At 40.8% G+C, this 23,422-nt stretch overlaps 1 protein-coding gene across 2 annotated transcripts in view; it reads left to right on the top strand.

Moving 5' to 3' along the window:
* Positions 1-23,422, top strand: part of SLC4A5 (solute carrier family 4 member 5) — a 138,809-nt gene that overhangs the window by 23,460 nt on the left and 91,927 nt on the right. For both annotated transcript variants that reach the window (XM_061431876.1, XM_061431877.1), the window contains exons 2-3: positions 12,457-12,528; positions 19,926-20,096. In XM_061431876.1, coding sequence (XP_061287860.1) covers positions 12,459-12,528; positions 19,926-20,096 — 241 coding nt within the window. In that variant the 5' untranslated portion in view covers positions 12,457-12,458. The remainder of the gene's footprint in view (positions 1-12,456; positions 12,529-19,925; positions 20,097-23,422) is intronic.

The following is a 23,422-nucleotide window of genomic DNA, read 5'->3' on the forward strand; positions in this document are numbered from 1 at the left end:
AATTTAGTATAAAAGACTTTACATCTTTTAAGAGACCAAAATGAGGCTTTAGTGTTTTTAGTCCCATCTATATAGAAAACATGAGCTTGAGGTATAGGTTGTGATGTAACAATGTGAGAGATAATAAATTCAATATATTTGAAGAAATTCCAAAGTTTATTAGAAGGGTAATGAAATGAAATTCTCTAAAATAGTCTAAGAAGGCTATTTGGAAATTGGTAGAAGTTTGTAATGTATTTTTAAATTGAGCTTCATCAATAGGCAATAAAATTTGATGAGGATTGGAGCCAATTAAAGTCTTAGTTTTATTTTTCTTATTGAATAATTATTAGAGCAATCAAATCAAGATAGGGCATAAGTGACTTTATCTCTCTAAAATGGGTATATATCCATTTTATTGGGTGTTCTTGTTGGGCAAGAAGTCTTGTAGGAGAATGGAGAGAGGGGAGTATAAACAACTCTAAAGGCAATTTAAGTCTAATATGAGTAAGAAATTGTTTTTGTAACTTATTTTGTATTAAACAGAGTTCTTTTTATGTCTCTTGTGAAAGTTAATGAGGGCTATTTAAATCAAGCTCTTTTTTCAAAGTATTAAATAAATTAGTCAGTTGATAATTTATAATGCCCAAAGAGGGTCTAATCCAGTAGTTGGGGAGTAATATGTTGTCTATTAAGAACAGATTTTAAGTAATGGTAAGGTGTAGAGGCTTGAATTTTTTTTAGGAGCAATAATTAATCTACAGTCTTTTGAGCATTATTGAGTTATGTCAAATATCTGTTGAGTCTCTAAAATAGATGGAGCTGAAAACAATATATCATCCATATAATGAATAACAAGAAAGTCAGGAAATTGTTTTCTCACAGGTTCAAGGGCTTTGGCTACATCATATTGACACATGGTGGGAGAATGCATCATTCCTTGAGGCAGTACAGTCCATTGATATTGCTTATGAGGCCTGATATGATTAGGAAAAGGAAGAGAGAAGGCAAATCTTTCTTAGTCTAGAGGGTGTAAAGGTATAGTAAAAAAGCAATCCTGTGAATCTATAATAATAATAAGCCAGTTTTGAGGAAGAGTGGTAGGTGATGGAATTTTTAGTTGTAATGTATCCTTAGATTTTATAGATGCGTTAACTTTTTGAAGGTCTGTTAAGAAATGCCATTTGTTAGATTTTGTTTGTTTTACAAAAAATGGGAGAATTTTAAGGGGAAAAAGATTTCTCAATATGTTTTAATTTTAATTGTGTATCGATAAGTTTCTTAGCAGCCTTTAGCTTCTCTTTTGTAAGGGGCCATTGTTTTGTCCAAATAGGCTCATCACTTTTTCAAGTTATTTTAATAATTGCATTGTTTGTTAAGTGAGCAGTGGCCCCTAAGAAAAATGTGGAATATATATTTGAGCTTGTCATTGCATAAGTAAATCTCTTTTTATTAAATTAAGAGGTGCGTCTATCATGTAGGGTCGTAATGTTGTAGCTGGCCTTTTGGTCCCTCACATGGATATATTTGGACATTTTGATAAACCGCTTGTATTTTAGTTTGAGAAACTCTTGCAATTTGGCAAGAAATTTTCTGTATAGCCCAAGATTTGGGCCATAAATGTTTGGAGATAATAGTAATATCAGATCCAGTATCAAGAAGACCAGAAAAATTTTTGCCATTAATTTTTATATTTATATTTGGTTGGGTATATTCAGATATAATTGATGTTCATAAGGATTGTTTTTGATCTGTACTGCTGAATTCACCTGTCCGCATACCATCAGAGGAGTTAATAGAAATGTAAGGCAAAAGAAGTAATTGAGCAATTTTATCTCCCTTTTTAAATTGCCATAATATTTGAGATGACATTATAATTTGAATTTCTCCCTTATAATCGTAATCAAATACTCTAGGGTGAATAGTAATTTCTTTAGAAGTCAGACTAGATTGGCCAAGTAAAAGACCGAAGGTTTGTGGGGGTAGGGGTCCAAAAAGTCCGGTAGGCATTTTGGAAGGGATTACTTAAGGAAAAAAGAGAAAATCATTTAAGGCTGGTATATTGATGGCAGCACTGCCTGATGTTGAGGATTTGAGGGAAAAGATGGAGTTTGCCCCTGGTTTTTATTGATGGGGACCTGGGGAATCTCTAGGTTGGAGTTTTTCAAAATAAGCTTTCCTTCAACATCATATTTAGACTGACATTTCCTGGCCCAATGTATCCCCTTATGGCAATGAGGGCAAATTCCTGGAGGTTTTCTAGCAGTTTTAATTTTCTCTGTGTGTTTTTTAGGACAATCTTTTTTTTTTTTAATGTGTCTTATCCCCATATGTAAGGCATCTTTCATTTCCCTTTTTAAAGGCAGCAGCCATTGTTTCAGCTAGTATTTTCATTTTTTTAGTTTCTGATCTTAAATTGCGAAAGCCTTCAGATAGTCAATAATAGTCCCAGTGTCACGAATTGGAGCGATAGCTCTTTGACATTCCTGATTTGCATTCTCATAAGCAAGCAGTTTTCCTAGCTGCCTTTTGGCTTTTCCTCGGATAACACCATGGGAAATGGCAACTTTCAACCTAGCTAAAAAATCAGCATAGGCTTCATTAGGTCCTTGAAATATTTTACTGTAACTGTCTTCAGGTTTTATTGACTTCTAACATTCCAGGGGGAAATACGATGTTGGGGTTTACCCACATCCATAGGTTGGGCTCAAAATATGGACCATCTTTGTCAGAATTGGGTGGCTCAATTCTTCGGAGTTTATATTTGACAAGGTTTTGTTCGGCTAAGGGCAGGTGTGACGTGGTGAAGGTTAGAAAGAATTCGTTTTCCATGTCTGTCTAGTAACTCATAAAGCTTTTGTCGTGAAGGAGAATGAGTAGAAAGTTTTTTCTTACAAATGTGAGTGTATGTTAAAGGATTATCATTGTCATTTTAAAAAGTATTGTTAGCCTTAGTGTCAAAAAGAGCCTCAGAAGAGTCATTGTTAGAGTTGTTTTGTCCTTGAGTTGAGAGGACGTTCACTTTGGTGCCTGTTGTAAGAGGAGGAGGAGCAGTTGGGGCAACTGGAGCAGTGCTGGTGGGAAAATTCTAAAATATTTTATGTTGTTATAACTGGGCCTTTTGTAAAGTTTTATCATCTAATTCATAGTCATGTTACAAGTGTTTTGCCTGTTGTCGAATATCAGGGGGGCTAACATTTTTTTGGAAAGGTAAAATCATGGCTTTAATGAGGGCCCATAAGGGCCAGAAATCTATTGGAATATTTTTTCCTTGTCTTGCGGTTCGTTTAACATTCTCTCTAATCTGGTTCCAAATATTTAAATCAAAATTGCTTTCATCAGGGAACCAGGGATTATGTTCAATTACCGTTTGGAGACAAGGCTCTAATCGCTGACACAAACCCCAAAGTCCTTGAATTTTAAATAAATAATGAATAGAAAAGTGGTGGGGCTTTCCAGCCGTTTGTCCCATAACCCCTCACTTACCGACCTCAGTAGGTCCGCAGTCACTCTGTCCGCTTGCCAAGGGCGTACTCCAGGTCCCTGTTTTGGACGCCACTTGCTATGATCTTGACAGACCGGAACCTGGGGATGGGAGTCAACGAAAAGAAGGTGAAGAAAAGAAGGACGCGGGGGACCCAAGTCTCTAGTGGAGCAAGGGTACTTTGTTCATGGCAGTGTGTGCTTATATATTGTTGTACAAGGAAGCTTTAGGCAGAAAAATAAAGTTGAGTAAAAAACACCGAAACTAGATGCTTAACAACAGTAACTAAGGGAATAACAATAGTCACAGGCCCAGAAGACAATCCATGTATTGGAAATAGGACTATGACTAAGCAGTTTTACAGAAAAGTAAAAAGGTTACTGAAAGGAATCCATGGATGTGTTCTGCCTCATGGCCTCAATCCTGAGAACTGCATGCAGTTCTGCTTGTTCCTTTTTCCCAGGAACTGTTTCCCTTGAGAAACAGAAGGGTTTCAGAAAAGCCTTGAGAAACAGAAAACAACATACAGGATTCCTTAAAATTAAATGTTCCCTGACGAGTATCATATCTTTCTGCCTTTTCATACTGTTCCTGGGGTTCTTAAGGCAAGAATGCGGAAATGGTTTGCCAATCTCTTCTCCAGTGGAGCACGTTTTGTCAGATCTCTCCACCATGACTTGTGGCCATCTTTTGTGGCCCTACACAGCATGGCTCATAGTTTCATTGAGTTAGACAAGGTTGTGATCCATGTGATCAGTTTGGTTAGTTTTCTGTGATTGTGGCTTTCATTCTGTCTACCCTCTGATGGATGAGGATAAGAGGCTTGTGGAAACTTCCTGGTGGGAGGAACTGGGGAGGAAGTGGGTAGGTGGGAGGAAGAGGCTGTGGGTAAAACTGGGTCTTGCTCTGGTGGGCAGGGCCATACTCAGTAAATCTTTAGTCTAATATTCTGCTGATTGGTGGGGCTGTATTCTCTCCCTGTAGTTTGGCCTGAGGTCAAACTATGGTGGGGTAATGGCAACCTCCTTCAAAAGGACTTATGCCTGCATACAGCTCCCAGGACTGTTGTAGTCAGTGCCCCAACACTGTGGCAGGCCACTGTCAACCCACACCTCCACCGGAGACTCCTGGACACTCACAGGCAAGTCTGGCTCAGTCTCTTGTGGGGTTACTGCTCCTGGGTCCTGGTGCAAACAAGGTTTCGTTGTGCCTTCCCAGAGTCTGTTTCCCTGGGAGGGGGCGGGGCGCGGTGGGGGGAGCGTTGAGTACTTTTACCGGACCTGCAGGTTGGGAAATCTGTTGTAGGCCCTAGAACTTTTGCAACAGTGTGAGAAATTCTTTGCTATAATTGTTCTCCAGTTTGTGGGTCGTCTGCTTGGCAGCCCTATGGTGACGTACCGGGGTCCAGCCCCGGTTGGATCCAGGGATTCCCTCAGGATGACGGCGTCGGCGATTTAAAGGGATAGTGTCAGTGGAGAGAATCAGAGGCCTAATTATAATTGGTTTACGTGGGAAATCAATATACCCCCACGCTCCAATTACTTTGGCCTGAAGAAAGAGTAGAGACAAAAGGAAAGAAAAGGAGACGAGAAAGAACGACATAAGGAGACCGAGCTTAGTGAGCAGGGTCCGTAGCTTTATTTCTACCAGTGGCTTTTATACCTCAAGTTGTACAAAGAAGATAATGGGGGATGCAAAGTCATGTAAGGTCAGCAGACCTTAATCATTATCGCAAATACGAAGGCTTTGGGTGATTTACATCATCTTCTGGTCAGGAGACCTGCTAACATTTTTCTTCTGATAAGAATTAGTCAACCAGAAAAACTTATTTTCTCCAAAGGTGACTTTTCTTAGAGTTTAGTACCACTCCCCGAAAGCACTAGACAGGGTTGCATTCCTATAGGGCAAGAGTGTCGTGGGGGTAATCAAGGGAAGAATTTATTAGCTTAGGGGTCTAGGGTTATTATTAACATTAAAGCTTCTACTTATATTTCTTATATATCAACTATAGTAATCAATACACTCCCAGGAACACAGTGGGTAAGAAATATGGAAACTTGGCAGCAGGCATTAACTCAACAAAGAAATCTTCTATCAGTTCTATTTTAACAGTTTTCTAACTCCCCGAGAGGCTCTGCATTGTTAGAATAACTAAGGCTCCTTGTGCCTCATATGGCTGGGAGGCCGTAAACAATCACATGCATATAGCTGCAAGAGTCCGGAAACCTGTTAGGCAGGTTAGAAGGCTTTCTGAGGGAAACACAATTGGAACACACTTTATAATACCCTGGAGACTTACTAACTAGAGTTGCTTTTCTTACAGATAAAAATGGTTGGGGATAGCCCCTCATGACTGTCCGAGGAGTTGGTGAAAGTCATGAAGCAGTAAAACAGACAGGCTCAGGATTTGGAGTAGATGCTCAGGCAGGCCCAGAGGGGCACCCCTCGAGTTCTGGCTCGCCTTGCCCACCAGAACTCTCCCACATGACCTTGTCATGGGTGGGGACTCCCATGCTGGCTCCAGGCAGTGACACTAATGGTGATCTCCTCCAAGAGGACTTATGCCACACGCCTTGTCTCCCAGGTCTGCTGCAGCCAGAGCCCCTATCCGTGTGGCAGATCACTGCTGATCCATGCCTACAGAGGAGACACTCAAACACTCACAGGCAGGTCTGGCTTAATCTCTTGTGAGGGTCACTGCTCCTTTCCCTCAATTCTGGTGCACACAAGGTTTTGCTTGTACCCTGCAAGTGTCTCTGGTAGGTCTGAGATTTGATTTTAAATGTGACTGCACCCCTCCTACAGTCTTGTTGTGGCGTTTCATTTGCCCTTGGACATGGGGCATCTTTTTTTGGTGGGATTGAACATTCTTATGTTGATGGTTTTCAGCAGCTAGTTGCAATTTTGGTGTTCTCGCTGGAGAGGATGAATGCATATCCTTCTACTCCACTATCTTGACAGTGAAAATAGGCAAAACCGGGAAAGGAGTACATCAGGGCTGTATATTATCACCCTACTTATTTAACTTATATGCAGAATACATCATGCAAATTGCCGGGTTGGATGAAACACAAACTGGAGTCAAGATTGCTGGAAGAAATATCAATAACCTCAGATATGCAGATGACACCACCCTCACAGCAGAAGGCAAAGAAGAACTAAAGAGCCTTTTGATGAAGGTGAAAAAGGAGAGTGAAAAAGTAGGCTTAAAACTCAATATTCATAAAATGAAGATCATGGTATCCAGTCCCACCACTTCATGGCAAATGATGGGGAAACAATGGAAACAGTGACAGACTTTATTTTCTTGGGCTCCAAAATCACTGCAGATGGTGCCTGCAGCCACGAATTTAAAAGACACTTGCTCCTTGGAAGAAAAGCTATGATAAACCTACACAGCATATTAAAAAGCAGGAACATCACTTTTCAACAAAGGTTGATCTGGTCAAAGCTATGGTTTTTCCAGTAGTCAGGTATGGATGTGTGAGTTGAACCATAAAGAAGGCTGAATGCTGACAAATTGATGCTTTTGAGCTGTGGTGTTGGAGAAGACTCTTGAGAGAGTCCCTTGGACTGCAAGATCAATCCAGTCAAACCTAAAGGAAATCAATCCTGAATATTTATTAGAGGACTGATGCTAAAGCTGAAGCTCTAATACTTTGGCCACCTGATGCGAGGAGCCGATTCATCAGAAAAGACCCTGATAATTAAAGGCAGAAGAAGGGGATGACAGAGGATGAGATGGTTGGATGGCATCACTGACTCAATGGACATGAGTCCCAGCAAGCTCTGGGAGATGCTGAAGGACAGGGAAGCCTGGTGTGCTGCAGTCCATGGGGTCTCAAAGAGTCGGACATGACTGAGTGAACAACAACAGCAACAAAAACAAGGGAGTTATAGTGTCATCAGAATTGTTTCTCTACTTTCCTTCCATGTATTCCTCCACAGGTTAGGTGGGATTAGCCCTCAAGTTCATCAGCTTCACAATGCCAGAATCAGAACAAGGCAGTGTTTTTGGATGGCTCAAGTGGAAGTGTCCTGGGAAGAATTCTGATTGGCCCAAATTTGAGCATGGGGTCATCTCTGAATCAATGTCTGTGACTGGGGACTGGGAAGCATTTAATTGGCCAACCTAGGTCACATGACCTTTCCCTTTTGTGACTGGAGGCATTCTTTGTGGGAAAGAAGATTTGTTACTCAGCTTCTCTTTACTCCTCAGCTATGCCTGAGGAGGAAGATATCAACTTTCAAAAAACCACAAACCTATAGGACCTACCAGTACACATTAGTGGAAAACCAACTCTGCTTATAATTTTTGGTAAAATTAACACATATTTTTATTTATTATGTACCGGGGTCCAGCCCCGGTTGGATCCAGGGATTCCCTCAGGGAGGACGGCATTGGCGACTGAGAGAAATAGAGAAAGAGATAAGGAAAGAATTTTGCAGTTAAGAAAACAGAGGAGAGAAAAGAGGCTGATATTCCTTGGTTTACGCAGAAAGCCAATAAAGCCCCAGCACGGGACTTGCTCTGTTCACATAGGCCGCAGGCGCCCTCTCGAATCGTGGAAGGTGCCCCACCTTAGGCACCTTCTCGAGTGGGTCTTAGAAGCCCAGGCAGGAAAGTGAATGCAGAGAGCCCCTGCGCTCCATGGAATCAGCCTGAATAGGAAAAGGAAAGAGAAAGAACGACATGGGGAGACCAAGCTTCGGTGAGCAAGGCCCGCACTTTATTTTCCAAAGTAGTTTTTATATCTTAAGTTGTGCATAGAGGATAATGTTGGGGGGGCGGGTAGAGTCATGCAAGGTCAGCAGTCCTTGATCCTTATCGAAGCCAGGCTTTCTTTCTGCAAACTTATCATATGCAAAAGTTTTAGGTGATTTACATCATCTTCTGGTCAGGAGGCCTGTTAACATTTTATGACCCTTTCTTCAGAAAACTTATTTTTCTCTAAAGGTGATTATTCTAAAGTCAGATGCCACCCTCCAAAAGCATTAGATAAAGTTGCATTCCTAGTGTGCCTAGTTGCACACCTAGGCAAAAGTGGTGGGCTATAACAAGAAAAGAATTAACTCAAGGGTCCAAGGTTACAAACATTAAAGCTACTACTTACATTTCTATACACCAACTATATTAATCAATACACTCCCAGGGACACAGTAGGTAAGGGATATGGAAACTTGGCAGCAAGCATTAGCTCAACAAAGAAATCCTCTACTAGTTCTATTTTAACAATTTTAACTCTGAGAAGCTCTGCATTGTTAGAATATCTTAAGCTTCCCATGCCTGTCGTGGTTGGGAGGCTGTGAATCTGAACAAACCTGTCAGGCAAGCTAGAAAGTCATCAGAGGGGTTTGAATTGAAACACTCCTATTATGCTCAGGAGACTTATTAACTAGAGTTTTAAGTTGATTTTCTTACAGAGAAAGGTGGTCAGGGATAGCCCCCCATTAATGTCAGAAGAGTTGGTGAAAGTCGTGAAATAGTAAAACAGACAGACTCTGGTTTTGGGGTAGATGCTCAGGCAGGCCCAGAGGGGCACCCCTTGAGTTCTGGCTTGCCCACCAGAACTCTCCCACATGACCTTGTCGTGGGTGGGGACTCCCATGCTGGCTCCCAGCAATTATGATTGTATAAATACTGACTTGCATAATGTACCATGATTGCTTTTCCTTTCTACAACTCTTTATTCTTGATAGAACCTTGGTATCCTCTCAAAATATTCAAACACATCCAGAGTATTGATTGTTCTAAGGATTCCCTTGGAGAAGGCAATGGCAACCCACTCCAGTACTCTTGCCTGGAAAATCCCATGGACAGGGGAGCCTGGTGGACTACAGTCCATGGGGTTGCAAAGAGTTGGACACTACTGAGTGACTTTACTTCCCTCATTTCACTTACTTCATACTTATCACTGGAGAAGGAAATGGCAACCCACTCCAGTATTCTTGTCTGGAGAATCCCATGGATGGAGGAGCCTGGCAGGCCATGGTCCATGGGGTCTCAGAGAGTCGGACACTACTGAAGTGACTGAGCATGCACGCAGGCAAGGATTCCCTTGGAGGCATTGTGTCCAGAGCCCGACCTAAGATATACCTGTTCCTCCCGGTACTGCTGCTTTCTTATTCTTTTAAGGTTCCAGGTTTGTTGCATTCTGCTTTTCATTTTGTCATGGATATGATGTTTTTCTCTAGTCCACTTGAATATGTTAATTGTATGGTTTTTTAATGGTTCTTTGGCTGCTTGCAGTGTTCCTATTAACTCGGACCTTTTCTTTTCCTGTTTGTTTTGGTCTGTGTCATTCTGGTGATTCAGCTGGCCATCATAATTTGGAGTAGAGCAGCTAAACAGATGTTTGACAGCCTGAAGTTCTTGAATGATAGACTAAAGATGGGCAATTGGGTGGCAACTGGGGGCTTACCATATTGTAGGAGATCTTCAGAATGGCAGAATCTTTTAAGTCCTCCAACCTCCTCTCTGGAGTGTGTAATCTTCATTAGTGTTCTAGGAGTCAAATATTCAGAGGGCTGAGTGGCTAATGATCTTTAAGTAAATCCTTTTTTACCCCCAGTGAAATCACTCCTTCTTGCTCTCAGTTATTCAAGGGCCTTCTGAGCTAACCTTTCCATCTTCTGGGGTAGGGGAACCATTCTAGAAGACTGAACTTAGGGGAGAGATCCGAGGATTTAACTTAGTCCTTATAAAGATTTTCAACCAAGCTTCCTGTTTTCAGCCGCATCCTTTATCCTGGTCTTCAGATATATTGACTGCCTCCAGCTCCCCTTTCCCTACTTTGAGAACAATTTTGTATAAGTTAAAGACTATGTAATACTTGATGGTTCAGGTAAAGCATTACAAAAAAACCTGTCTTCTTCTGGTGTTTATTTTTCTTCTAATTATAGAACATTTTCAAACAATAAAAATAGAAAAAATAAGAGATAAAATTATTTAAATAGAAAAAATAATATGATGATCCTTTTGTACCTACAAAGCTTTCAATAATGCTTTTCAAAAGGCAGCATAACCATTTCAATTAGTGTTGTTGTTGTTTAGTTACTAAATCATGTCTGATTCTTTTATGACCCCTTAGACTATACCCTGCCAGACTCCTCTGTCCATGGGATTTCGCAGGCAAGAATACTGGAGTGGGTAGCCATTTCCTTCTCCAGGGAATCTTTCCAACCAAGGATCAAACTCATCTCCTGCATTGGCAGGCAGATTCTTTACCACTGAGCCACCAGAGAAGCACTTTCAATTAATGGTTACTGGTTAATTCAGGTTTTCTAATTCTTTAAAGTTATTTGATTATTTCCATTATTTTTCTAATCAAGTATCTATTTATTAGCCTTGTGTCTAAGAGCTTGTGTGTAGTTCCAGAAACTGTTTCAGACAGTCTGGGTTTGAATCCCTGTTCCCCCATTTAAGCAGTCAATAGAGCTCTCTGTGCCTCAGTTTACTCATCTGTAAAATGGGAATAATAATGTTACTTATTTCATAGCGAAGATTCAAGTAATTCATATGTGCAGAGCAGAGCATTTAAAACAGTGCCTAGCATATTGTAACAGTAGTTGCTATTATTATCTAAGTTAAATATATTGGCATGAAATTTTTCAAGGCATTCACTTATAATTTTTAAATTCTCTACTATAGTTGTAGTTACATCCTTTTTTCATTCCAAATTATGTTTACTTATGAATATTCTTCTTGATTAGTCTTGCATGATTTGCCTATTTTAATAATCTTTTCAAATAATTGCCTTCAGATTTATTAACCATCTCTATGCTTGTTTTCTATTTCATAATTTTTGCTTTCATCTTTTATATTAACATTCTGCTTTTTTTTCTATCTTATTCTTTTTGTAGGTTCTTTGGTTAAATGCTTATCATATTTATTTTCCTTCTACTCTGCTCTCTCCCTCTTTCTTTCCTTTCTTCCTTCTTTCTCACTCTAAGAATATTATACCCCACAAGTTTCAAGTTGTAATTGTTCACTTCTAAATATGAAATAATTTCCATTGTGATTTTCTATAAAATCCATCATTAAAGATTATTTTAGTTTCCACATATATGTATGTATAATACATTTATTATATATATGTTTATAAATAAATGTTTGTTTATATATACAATCATTCTTTGGTATCTGTGGAGGACTTGTTTTAGGCTCACCTCCTCCATACCAAAATCTGTGATGCTTAAGTACCTTATATGAAATAACATAGTATTTGTATATAAACCATTTTCCTATATGCTTTAAATCATCTCTAGATTACTTATAATATCTAACAATGTAAATACTAAGTAAAAAATTATACATACAATGTAAATGTTATGTAAATAGTTGCTAGTGCATGACAGATTCAAATTCATGATTTGTGGAACTCATGAATGCAGAATCCACAGATAATATGTATAGTTTTTTGGGGGTTGTTTTTGTTACCTTATTAATACTATATAAGTATGATACAGATTCTTTAAAATTTACTAAAGGAGGTCTTTAGTAAAGGTCTTTCCCAAGACCTAGTTTATGTGCTCTCTTTGTGTGCTCTTTGTAAATATTCCATATGTACTTAAAAAAGCACACCTCTTTTTTCAAGTACAAATGGAATATTTCCTAACATATGGCTTCCCTGGTAGCTCAGTTAGTAAAGAATCTGCCTGCAATGCAGGAGACCCTGGTTCGATTCCTGGGTTGAAAAGATCCCCTAGAGAAGGGAAAGGCTACCCACTCTAGTATTTTGGCCTGGAGAATTCCATGGACCGTATAGTCCATGGGGTCACAAAGAGTCAGACACAACTGAGTGACTTTCACTTTCACTTTCCCCAACATACATATATTTGAGGTTCCTCAATTTGTTTATATGTTTTTTTTTTCTTAATTTTTTTCATCTGCTCTAAGGTCTTCCATTGTATGAATTTGACCATTTCTCCTTGAAATTACACCTTTTTATGTTGTGTACATTTTGAGGTTGTGTTCATCTTTTACTTTATAGATATGAAGGTGGAGGAGGAAGAGGCTGGGGTAGGGAAGCTGGACTACAGGAGGCGATGTCAGGATCAGGAAGGTAAGTAAGGTCACTGTGAGGAATTGATGCAAGTTCTCAGAGGGTCTAGACTTTCCTTGGATATCTTTATAACAGCCCTTTCAGTTGGGGGAAACTACAGAGCTGATCCCTTTCCCCTGACCCACCCATAGTGTCTACTCTAGATATGGTGGGACTAGCTGTAACCATATCTTACAGGGACCATATGGTCAGGTTGGAGACCGGTAACTTGGATTTTGCTAGGATTATGGCATAGCTTCCCCAATATAAAATCAAACTCGATTTTACAAGCTCTACAAATCATACGAAATGCCAAATACCAACATTTTATAGATTTTAAAAATAGCAGCTCAGTTAAAACCAGTGAAAGAGGGTATTGAGTGGTGATATTTTTGTTGCTCCAGAATTTCTTACCCAGAGACCCTAAGTATCCTACATTCTACAGAAAAGCAGCCACAGAGTTTATAAAGAGGCACTACCCCAACCATTTTGGAAGGAGATAGCAATCTTCCTGTCCAGACTGATGCTCCTTGAGCTGCAGTTGATGGAGAAGAATGTGGTGAGGAGCTGGCACTGTCCTGAGCCAAACTACAAGATGTTCACAGGGAGAGAACAGGTCCTATGAGCAAATAAAGAAGCTTTGGAGTGGGTTAGTGATTCCCTACAGTTCACCAGCTGAACAGCCACACTCTGATGGTTATAGTAGAAAAAATAAGACAAGTTAGATCCAGGGCAAAAACAAAATATGTCCCTGACAGCTATCTCCCCTGATATTTTTTAAAAGGGTGCTCTTTGCAGTTTTCATAATCATGTTCCCATTCACCATTCTATTCTGCCTTCTCAAAAACCATGCCTATTTAGTAGAGAAAGAATTTTTATTCCTGCAGTTTCGGTGAGAATACTGAGTCCCAGATGTGCAAGGTCATACAGAAAGGGAAGAACAAGCCAGGGAGCGCCCAGGCCAGCTAACACTGGGTAAAGGCCTTTCTGATACATCTGCTGTTTCCTATCTCCATTCCTGGCCTCAGGGTGGAGAATACAATCTCATCATTGAAAGAATCAAGAATGCTAAACCTTTAGAACAGAACTGCCTGCCTGCCTACTAAGTCACTTCAGTTGTGTCCGACTCTGTGCAACCCTTTGGACTATAGCCCACCAGTTTCCTCTCTCCATGGGATACTCCAGGCAAGAATACTGGAGTGGGTTGCCATTCCCTTCTCTAGGGGATCTTTCCAACCCAGGGATCAAACCTGTGTCTCTTTGTGTCCTGCGTTGGCAGGTGGGTTCTTTATCATCAGCGCCACCTAGAGTAGAACTGCTGCTGCTGCTGCTAAGTCGCTTCAGTCGTGTCCGACTCTGTGTGACCCCATAGACGGCAGCCCACCAGGCTCCCCCGTCCCTGGGATTCTCCAGGCAAGAACACTGGAGTGGGTTGCCATTTCCTTCTCCAGTGCATAAAAGTGAAAAGTGAAAGTGAAGTCGCTCAGTCCTGTTCAACTTTTAGCAACCCCATGGACTGCAGCCTACCAGGCTCCTCCGTCCATGGGATTTTCCAGGCAAGAGTACTGGAGTGGGGTGCCATTGCCTTCTCCGAGAGTAGAACTGCTTACCTCTAAATATTGGTATTCGTGGCTTACCTCAAATTCTAGCTTTGCTCAGGCTTAGGGTGGGGGACAGAAGGAAGGAAAAGCATCAGTCATTCTGATACTGGTTCACTAGGAAGTGAGGCTGCACTTCATAAAAATGTCTACCTCACATTTCTCATTAACCCCATTAACCCAAGGGAGACTGAGGATCCAGAAGAGCAAGCAAGGATGTGGTGGGGTGAGCTGGAATTCTAAAGAGATCTGAACACTAACATCCAGGTAACCTTACTCTCCAGTACCTAGGAATGCACCTGCCAGAGTAGGCACAGACAAAATCTGCTTAGCAGAATGGACCCCAACATGTCTCTAAAAGGTTTAGACACGCTTCTTCAAGGTTCAGCTTCATGTGGTTTCACTGTGACATGTGCAGTCAGTGATGCCCAAGCATCTGGTATGTCAATTTCAGGAATTTGAATCAAGAGGTAGCCTCTCCTCCAGAAAAAAACTAACAAACAGCAACAACAGAAAAAAAAAACAAAGTTAATGTAGAGCTTGATGTAAGAACACAAAGTCTAATTTCTCAGTCTGCCACAGTCCTTCAAATTTTAATTGTTGGGCTTCCCTGGTGGCTCAGAGTGTAAAGCGTCCGCCTGCAATGCGGGTGACCTAGGTTCGATCCCTGGGTCAGGAAGATACCCTGGAGAAGGAAATGACAACCCACTTCAGTATTCTTGCCTGGAGAATCCCGTGAACAGAGGAGCCTGGTAGGCTGCAGTCCATGGGGTTGCAAAGAGTCAGACACAACTGAGCGACTTCACTTTCTTCCTTTCTTGTTTTCTTTCTTGGGCCTCAAAAATAGTCATGATGATCAATAGTTGCTGATCAGCCTTAGGGAAAACTTTTATCACAAATTAATCAATGTGATATGCCACATTAATGAAATGAAGAATAAAAATTATATGGTCATCTCAATTCATGATTAAAAAAAATTACTCAACAAACTGGTTATAGAGGGAATGTATCTCAGTATAATAAAGGCCGCATATGACAAGCCCATAGCTAACAACATAGGAAAGGAAAGGAAAGGAAAGTGGAGCCTCTCAGTCGTGTCCAACTCTTTGCAACCCCATGGACTGTAGCGTACCAGGCTCCTCCATCTATGGGATTTTCAAGGCAAGGGTACTGGAGTGGGTTGCCATTTCCTTCTCCAGAGGATATTCCTAACCCAGGGATTGAACCCAGGTCTCCCACATTGCAGGCAGACGCTTTACCGTCTGAGCCACCAGGGAAGCAAAGCTGAAACTTTTCCTCTAAGATCAAGAATAAGACAAAGATGCTCACTCTTGCCACTTTTATTCAAAATAGTACTGGAAGTCCTAGCCAGAGCAATTAGGCAAGAGAAAGAAAAGATAAGAAGAAGAAATTTTAAAATTTTAAAGGGAGAAGTAAAATTCTTTCTATTTACAGATGGCATGATATTATAAATAGAAAACCCCCCAAATTCTACCAAACTGTTAGAACTAAAAAAAATTAAGATTTCAGCATATAAAATCAATATACAAAAAATCAGTAGCATTTCTCTATACTAGCAATGAACTGTCAGAAAGAGAAATTAAGAAAATACTTCCATTTTGATACATGGCAAAACCAATACAATATTGTAAAAAAAAATAATAAAAAATTTACAATTGTGTCAAAACCTAGAAATGAATTTAACCAAGGAGATTAAAGATCTGTACACTGAAAACTATAAAACACTGATGGAAGAAATTGAAGACAACACAAATACATGGAAAGATATTCCATGCTCATGGGTTGGAAGAATTATTATTGTTAAAATGTCCATATTACCCGAAGCAATCTACAGATTCAATGGAATCCCAATCAAAATTTCAGCGACACTTTTCTCCACAGATATACATTAAAAAAAATCCACAAATTCATATGAAACTATAAAGGACCTTGAATAACCGACACAATCTTGAGCAAGAAGAGCAAAGCTTGAAGATCACACTTCCTGATTTCAAACTATATTACAAAGCTATAGTATTCAACATGATATTGGCATAAAACCAGACATATAGATCAATAAAGATCAATAGAGAGCCTGGAAATAAGCCCACACATATATTAGTCAATTAATTTACAACAAAGGAGCCAAAATATATGATGGGGAAAGATAGTCTCTTCAATAAATGATGTTGGGAGAATTAAACAGCTACACATCAAAGAATGGAACGGGACCCCTATCTTACAACATACAGAAAAGTCAACTTAAAATGGCTTGAAGACTTGAATGTAGAACCTGAAACCATAAAATTCTTATAAGAAAACATAAGGGGTGAGCTCCTTGATATCAGTTTCAGCGATGATTTTTTAAATTTGATATTAAAAGCAAAAGAAACAGGATAAAAGATGAGTTAAACTACATCAAGCTGAAATTGCTTCTGCAAAAGAAACTGTCAACAAAACAATAAGTCAACCTATGGAATAGGAGAAAATATTTGCAAATCATAAATCTGATAAAGGGTTAAGTCTAAAATATATAAAGATCTTATAAAACTCAGTTACCAAAAAAAAAAGACTACTCCATTTTAAAAAAATGGGAAGAAGGACTTCCCGGTGGTCCAGTGGTTAAGAGACCGCCTTGCAATGCAGGGGGTACTGGTTTGATCCCTGGTCCAGGAAGATCCCAAGTTGCCATGGAGCAACTAAGCCTGTGCTCCACAACTATTGAGCCTGTACTACACAACAAGAGAAACCACTGCAATGAGAAGCCCACACACTGCAGAGAAGAGTAGCCCTGCTCACTGCACACAGAGAAAGCCTGTGTGCAGCAATGAAGACCCAGTGCAGCCAAAAATAACTAACTAAATAAATAATTTTTTTTAATGGGAAGAAGAACTGAATAGAATTCATTCCAAAGAAAACATACAAATGGTCAACAGGTACATGAAAACGTGCTCAGCATCATTAATCATCAGAGAAATGCAAACTAAAACCACAAAGATATATCACCTCCCAACTGTTGGATGGCCATCATCTAAGACAAGGGATAACAAATGCTGGCGAGGATATGGAGAAAAGGAAACCATTTTGCATCATTAGTGGGAATGCAAATTGGTGCAGACACTGTGGAGATTCCTCAAAAAATTAGTAACAGAAATACTGTAGGATCCAGCAATTCTACTTCTGGATATATATTCAAAGGAAATGAAGTCATTATCTTGAAAATGTATCTGTACTCTCATGTTCATTGCAGCATTATTTATAATAGTCAAGACATGGAAATAGCTTGTGTCCATCAGCAATTGAATGTTTAAAGAAAATGTGATATATACATGAATATTATTCAGCTATTAAAAAAAAAGAAATCTTGTCATTTGCAATGTGAATGGACCTTGAAAGTATTATGCTATGTGAAAAAAGTCAGAGAGACAAATACTCTATGATTTCCCTTACAAATTGAATCTAAAAATCCAGACATAGAAACAGAGAACAGGTTGGTGATTGCCAGAGGCCGGGGGTGGAAGGTGGGGAATTGGGTGAAGGTGGTTAAAAGGCACAAACTTTTAGTTATAAGATATCTGAATGTAATGTACAGTTATGGTGGCTGTAGTTAATAATACCGTACTATACGCTTGAAAGTTGCTAAGAGACTAAATTTTGAAAGTTATCACAAGAAAAAAATTCATAACTTTGTGTGGTGATGGATGTTGACTGAACTTATTGTTGTGGTTGTCATTTTGCAGATGTACATATATCAAATCATTATATTATACACCTTAATATAATATTATACGTCAATCATATCCAAATTTAAAAATAATAATAGGGGAAACTGTGGAGGTGGCAGTATGGTTGAACTTAAGTACACGGAACTTAATGTACTATCTGCTCAATTATTCTGTAAATCTAAAATTGTACTAAAGAGAAAGTGAAAGTGAAGTTGCTCAGTCACGTCCAACTCTTTGCGACCCTGTGGTCTGTAGTCTACCAGGCTCCTCCATCCATGGGATTCTCCAGGGAAGAATACTGGAGTGGGTTGCCATTTCCTTCTCCAGGAGATCTTCCCGACCCAGGGATTGAACCCGGGTCTCCCGCATTGCGGGCAGACGCTTTACACTCTGAGACACCAGGGAAGCCCAACAACTAAAATTTTTAAATTGTACTAAAAAGCAAAAAATGGGCCAAAGAACTAAACAGACATTTCTCCAAAGAAGACATACAGATGGCTAACAAACACATGAAAAGATGCTCAACATCACTCATTATCAGAGAAATGTAAATCAAAACCACAATGAGGTACCATTTCACGCCAGTCAGAATGGCTGCGATCCAAAAGTCTACAAGCAATAAATGCTGGAGAGGATGTAGAGAAAAGGGAACCCTCTTACCCTGTTGGTGGGAATGCAAACTAGAACAGCCACTATGGAGAACAGTGTGGAGATTCCTTAAAAAACTGGAAATAGAACTACCTTATGACCCAGCAATCCCACTGCTGGGCATACACACCAAGGAAACCAGAATTGAAAGAGACATGTGTACCCCAATGTTCATCGCAGCACTGTTTATAATAGCCAGGACATGGACGCAACCTAGATGTCCATCAGCAGACGAATGGATAAGAAAGCTGTGGTACATATACACAATGGAGTATTACTCAGCCATTAAAAAGAATACATTTGAATCAGTTCTAATGAGGTGGATGAAACTGGAGCGTATTATACAGAGTGAAGTAAGCCAGAAAGAAAAATACCAATACAGTATACTAATGCATATATATGGAATTTAGAAATATGGTAATGATAATCCTGTATGCAAGAAGCAAAAGAGACACAGATGTATAGAACAGTCTTTTGGACTCTGTGGGAGAGGGCGAGGGTGGGATGATTTGGGAGAATGGCATTGAAACATGTATAATATCATATGTGAAATGAATTGCCAGTCCAGGTTCAATGCAGGATACAAGATGCTCAGGGCTGGTGCACTGGGATGACCCAGAGGGATGGTATGGGGAGGCAGGTGGGAGGGGGGCTCAGGATGAGGAACACATGTTCACCCGTGGCAGATTCATGTTGATGTATGGCAAAACCAATACAATATTGTAAAGTAATTAGCCTCCAATTAAAATAAATTAATTTATAATAAAAAAATTAAAAAAACATTAAAAAAAGCTATTAATTATTTTAAAAATTGTTGACCAACTCAAGACAATATAGATGAAAAACTGATAGTAGAAGGTCTTTCTGGAGAGCTGAGAGGATTCCAGTTGCCTCTTTGACCACAGATTTAGTGGTGGCTTCTTAGTGGAATTCTGAATTAGGGTCCTTGCTAGCTCTTGAAAATTCTAGCTTAGAAAATCATTTTTGAGAAATTCTTGATAACTTGCTTCTCTGATAAGTAGTAGTTCACATGGTCTTTGGTTGTTAGTGAAAACGGCCTTGATGGAAATGCATATGGTTTTCCCATTAACAATCAAAGCTGAGACTTGGCATTTTGGACTAAATCTGTGACCTGCTAAAGGCCTCTCTCCTGGCCCATGTGTCATAAATCACATGTAATTATTGCTGCTCTGGACTAGCAAGAATGAGGAGATGGGAGTTATGCTCATTCTGAAAGAATTCTAACTATAGGCCCAAAGGTCCCCCTTCCAGCAACTGCTGAGTTGGTTCAGAATTGGAATTCGGTCAAGCCCAGTGGCCCCGTCCAGGAATCCCATGTCTTCTGATCTTTTCCGGTGGCCTCAGCTCTTTGTAACTGGAGGATATTAAGGAGAAATGCCAGCTTTCAGTCACTCTGCCTACCCTCTCTTTTATTCTGTGCCCACAGACTGCCGTTCCATTCACATCGGGCTTTCCGTTCCCAGTTACCCTCACAGGAAAAGAGACCAGAAGGGACAGCTTCCAGGCCTGCAAAAGGCCCACTGGGGCTTGCGGCCAGACAAGCCGCAGCAGGGGCTGGCCAGTGCGTGCGGCAGTGTGGACCGTGTCAGCAAGACACGTGAGTTTGGGGAACATTCTGGGAACCATCTGCTGGGGGGTCCAGACAGGGCAGGGCAGGGCAGGGGAGGGGGACTCGCAGGAGAATGTGAGGAATGCCCCCGTGGCTCAGGCCTCTTAGGCCCCTCTGCTCTGCTGCCACAGCAGACCAGCCCCTGCTCAGAGAGTCCCTTCAGTCAGGCTGAGCCCCTGTCATCTCTGGTAACTTTGAGACCTCCGCTCTGGCACATTCCACCTTGATTTCATGGTTTAATTCTCAGAATTATTTCCTGTTTCTAAATTCCTAAGGGCAAATTTCCAGCCGCCCTAAGAACCAATAACAAACATGACTGGTGAGAGGTGTTGTGCTCAGTAAATCGAATTCTTTGTTGCATTACCTCCACCCTCTCTCTTCACCTGAGCTTGAAGGAATGGTCTGGAATTGTCTGGACGCTCTGCACCGCAGTTTCCAGAGTCCTGGAGGCTTTCTCCCAGGTCAGCAGAGCCCCTGAGGCATGCCTCTGCTGCTGCAGGAATCAGTTCTGGGCTTGTTAAAAAGCAGTTTTTTGTTCCTTTCTGTGGAAAGAAAAATATCCATCTTGAGAGGAGTGGAAAGACTAGAGCACAGCTGCTGTGACATTTTATCCTTTTGTGTCTTCCCTGGTTCTAGGGATATGATTTCACCTGCAGCACATCCCAAATCTGTGAAATAAATAGCATCTACTTGATTTCTACTACACATTTCCATGGTCTTGAACAAAGCAAAATGAGTTATCTTACCATCTGAACCTTCAAAGGGATGTCAGGCAGTAGCAGCCTCTTAACATTCCTGTAGCAGACAGTGACATACACTCTGGCAAAGACCATTTGAGTCACCCCCATCCCAGCACGGCCCTGAACAACTGCGGTTATTGGCACCAAGTCTACCAAGGCCTATGACTTCTTCTGTGCCTATGTGGGAAAGGAGTTAACGGGGAGTCCTTTGGCGGTGTCTAATGTAAGAAATGAGCTCTGATACACACATACACACAAACATGCACACACATACATATTTGGGAGTTGGCATATCTGAGACCCAAAGAAGGGCAAGCCTGATAGGGAGGCCTGCTCCCCAGGCTGGGTCTGGATGCCTCTCACTCACTCTCTGGAGCATTTCCCTGTCACCCCAGAACATTCAGGGATGGAGTCACCCTTTAAAAGTGGAGTCTGCTGGGTCTTTCCTCAGTCAGGAAAGAGGAAGGTGGGTTAGAGCTGGTACTCTCTGCAAATGGTATATATTGATGCAACATGGTACTTCACAGAAGTGGTCATGAATGGTGGATTTTGTGTTGTTTGGGTGGTTTCTGGTTGAGTTAAGGGGACACTGGTTTTAACTGGAAACCAAAGGGAAGAGAAAGGAGAATCCTTTGGTACATTTGCACATTCAGTCCATTCCCTTCAGCCTGCTGTCCCCATGCATGGCACATGGCATGGCTGTGGAACAGAGGAGACAGTGGGAAGGCATAGGAAGACAGGAAGTTTCAGGCCACATCTTCCAAGCTTGGGTAAAGTAAGAACTTCTTTTAAAGGGAAAATAACTTATTGTAGACTCATGAAAGTGCTTTTGTATATTTGTAGAGCCCCAAGGGACCATAAAAATCCTAGTTTGAGAAATAATATATTAATTCATTAAGGCTTTTTTCCATAAAATATCTTAGAATTTTGAATTATAACATGTTTTATCCTTATAGCTAATAAAATAAATCTTTTAAAGATTATCTTCAAAATGGAAACACGAACTTTAAAAATTCTGATAGAGCCCACCTACCTCTAAGAATACTTTCCAGGCCCCAGTTACAGACATTCTTGATTTAAGGGGGCTACAAAGCCTGCAAGCAAAGTCAACAACCACAGTGAGTTTTCACCCATGGCAGCTGAACTTGTTCCAGCCCTTTGTTAGGGGTGGTAGAGGTCCACCCCTCTGTCCTTCACTTCTTCCAAATCAGAGGGGGCATTGTGTGTGTGATGCAAATATAAACCCTGCTCTATGAGATTCCCGGGTCAGTGACAGTGACCTGAGGAACGGAAAACAAAACAGTGCCCAAATCATTGTACTGCATCATCTAGATAATTGCCTGAATCTGCCACTTTTCTTTGCTGCAGGGCAACTGACCAGATGTGTTTTTCCTCTCTGAGTGCCTTGTCTATTCTGTGAATCTATTCAGACAGCACAGGCAGGCATTCCAGCTGGCCACAAAGTCCACGAGGACCTAGCTTTACGGAAGAGAGGAATTGTGCAGAATGGGGTCAGCGGGTAGACCAGGCACAGTGGCTAGACATAGCTAAGCCTGTGTAGTTGAAGGATTGATAGGTGACTCCTTCAGTTCCTGCCTCACAAAACAACAGGAATCCAGCAAGATGATGTGTGTGCAAGAGATGTATACTGTGAAATGATATTTCATAATAATTTTGTTAACTAAATGTGTCACATTAATAAAAAGGAGATATTATTATCCTCATCTTCAGATTGGGAAATCAAGGTTCAAAGAGATGTAGTGTGGTACAGCAGGAATCATGAAGCTAGAAATTGAAAACATCAGTAGACTCCAAAACCCGTGTGTTCCTCTTCTACTACACTTCTGCCCTTTGTAAGTCATCACCAGTCAGTCATGACCAGCTGGACATGGGCTAAGAATTATATTTTTTCAAGCAGCCAAACTACCTTATGATGAAAGGGATAGGTAGATAGTAGTTACCCCATAATATAATATGCCATAGCATAGGATTATTTGTCCCACCTCCACCCCTTCCTCCAATATGAATATTATTTTGGCCACCCCTTCCTCCAGTTTTGACTCTAGCAGAACATATACAGGGAATAGAACCATCAAGCTGTGGTGAGAATCAGTAAAAGCCATGCTTCCTTCCCTTGAAAGAATGCATTCTCTGACTCTGAGAGCCTCTGGAGAAGCTATTAGGAGCAAGAGGGTAAAGAGCAGCTGTAGAAATATGACTGCTTTTTGGCTCTTCTTGGCTGGTGCTAAGAACTGGAGCCAAGATCTAAGAGAAAGGAAACAGGCCAAGCCCAGCCTGGTGTGCAGGCTCTGGGGCCTCAGTGCCTTCATCTGCAGAGTGGAAGATGGTTGTCACGTGACAAACTGTTGCCATTTGCCTGGGATAGAGGGCTTTCCCAGGACGAGGGACACGGAACTGTCAGTGCTAAAGTCGGTCAGTTCAAAGAAAGTCAGGATGTTGGTCACCCTGAGCTGTGAGCTCCTAGGTAGAATAAAAACAGACGCAAAGTCCTTCATGTGGCACATGGTACATTACAGGCACTTGACATATGTTACTTCAATTGATTTGTGTTAA

This window comes from Bos javanicus, chromosome 11, assembly GCF_032452875.1.
Source record: "Bos javanicus breed banteng chromosome 11, ARS-OSU_banteng_1.0, whole genome shotgun sequence".
NCBI classification, from domain to species: Eukaryota; Metazoa; Chordata; class Mammalia; order Artiodactyla; family Bovidae; genus Bos; species Bos javanicus.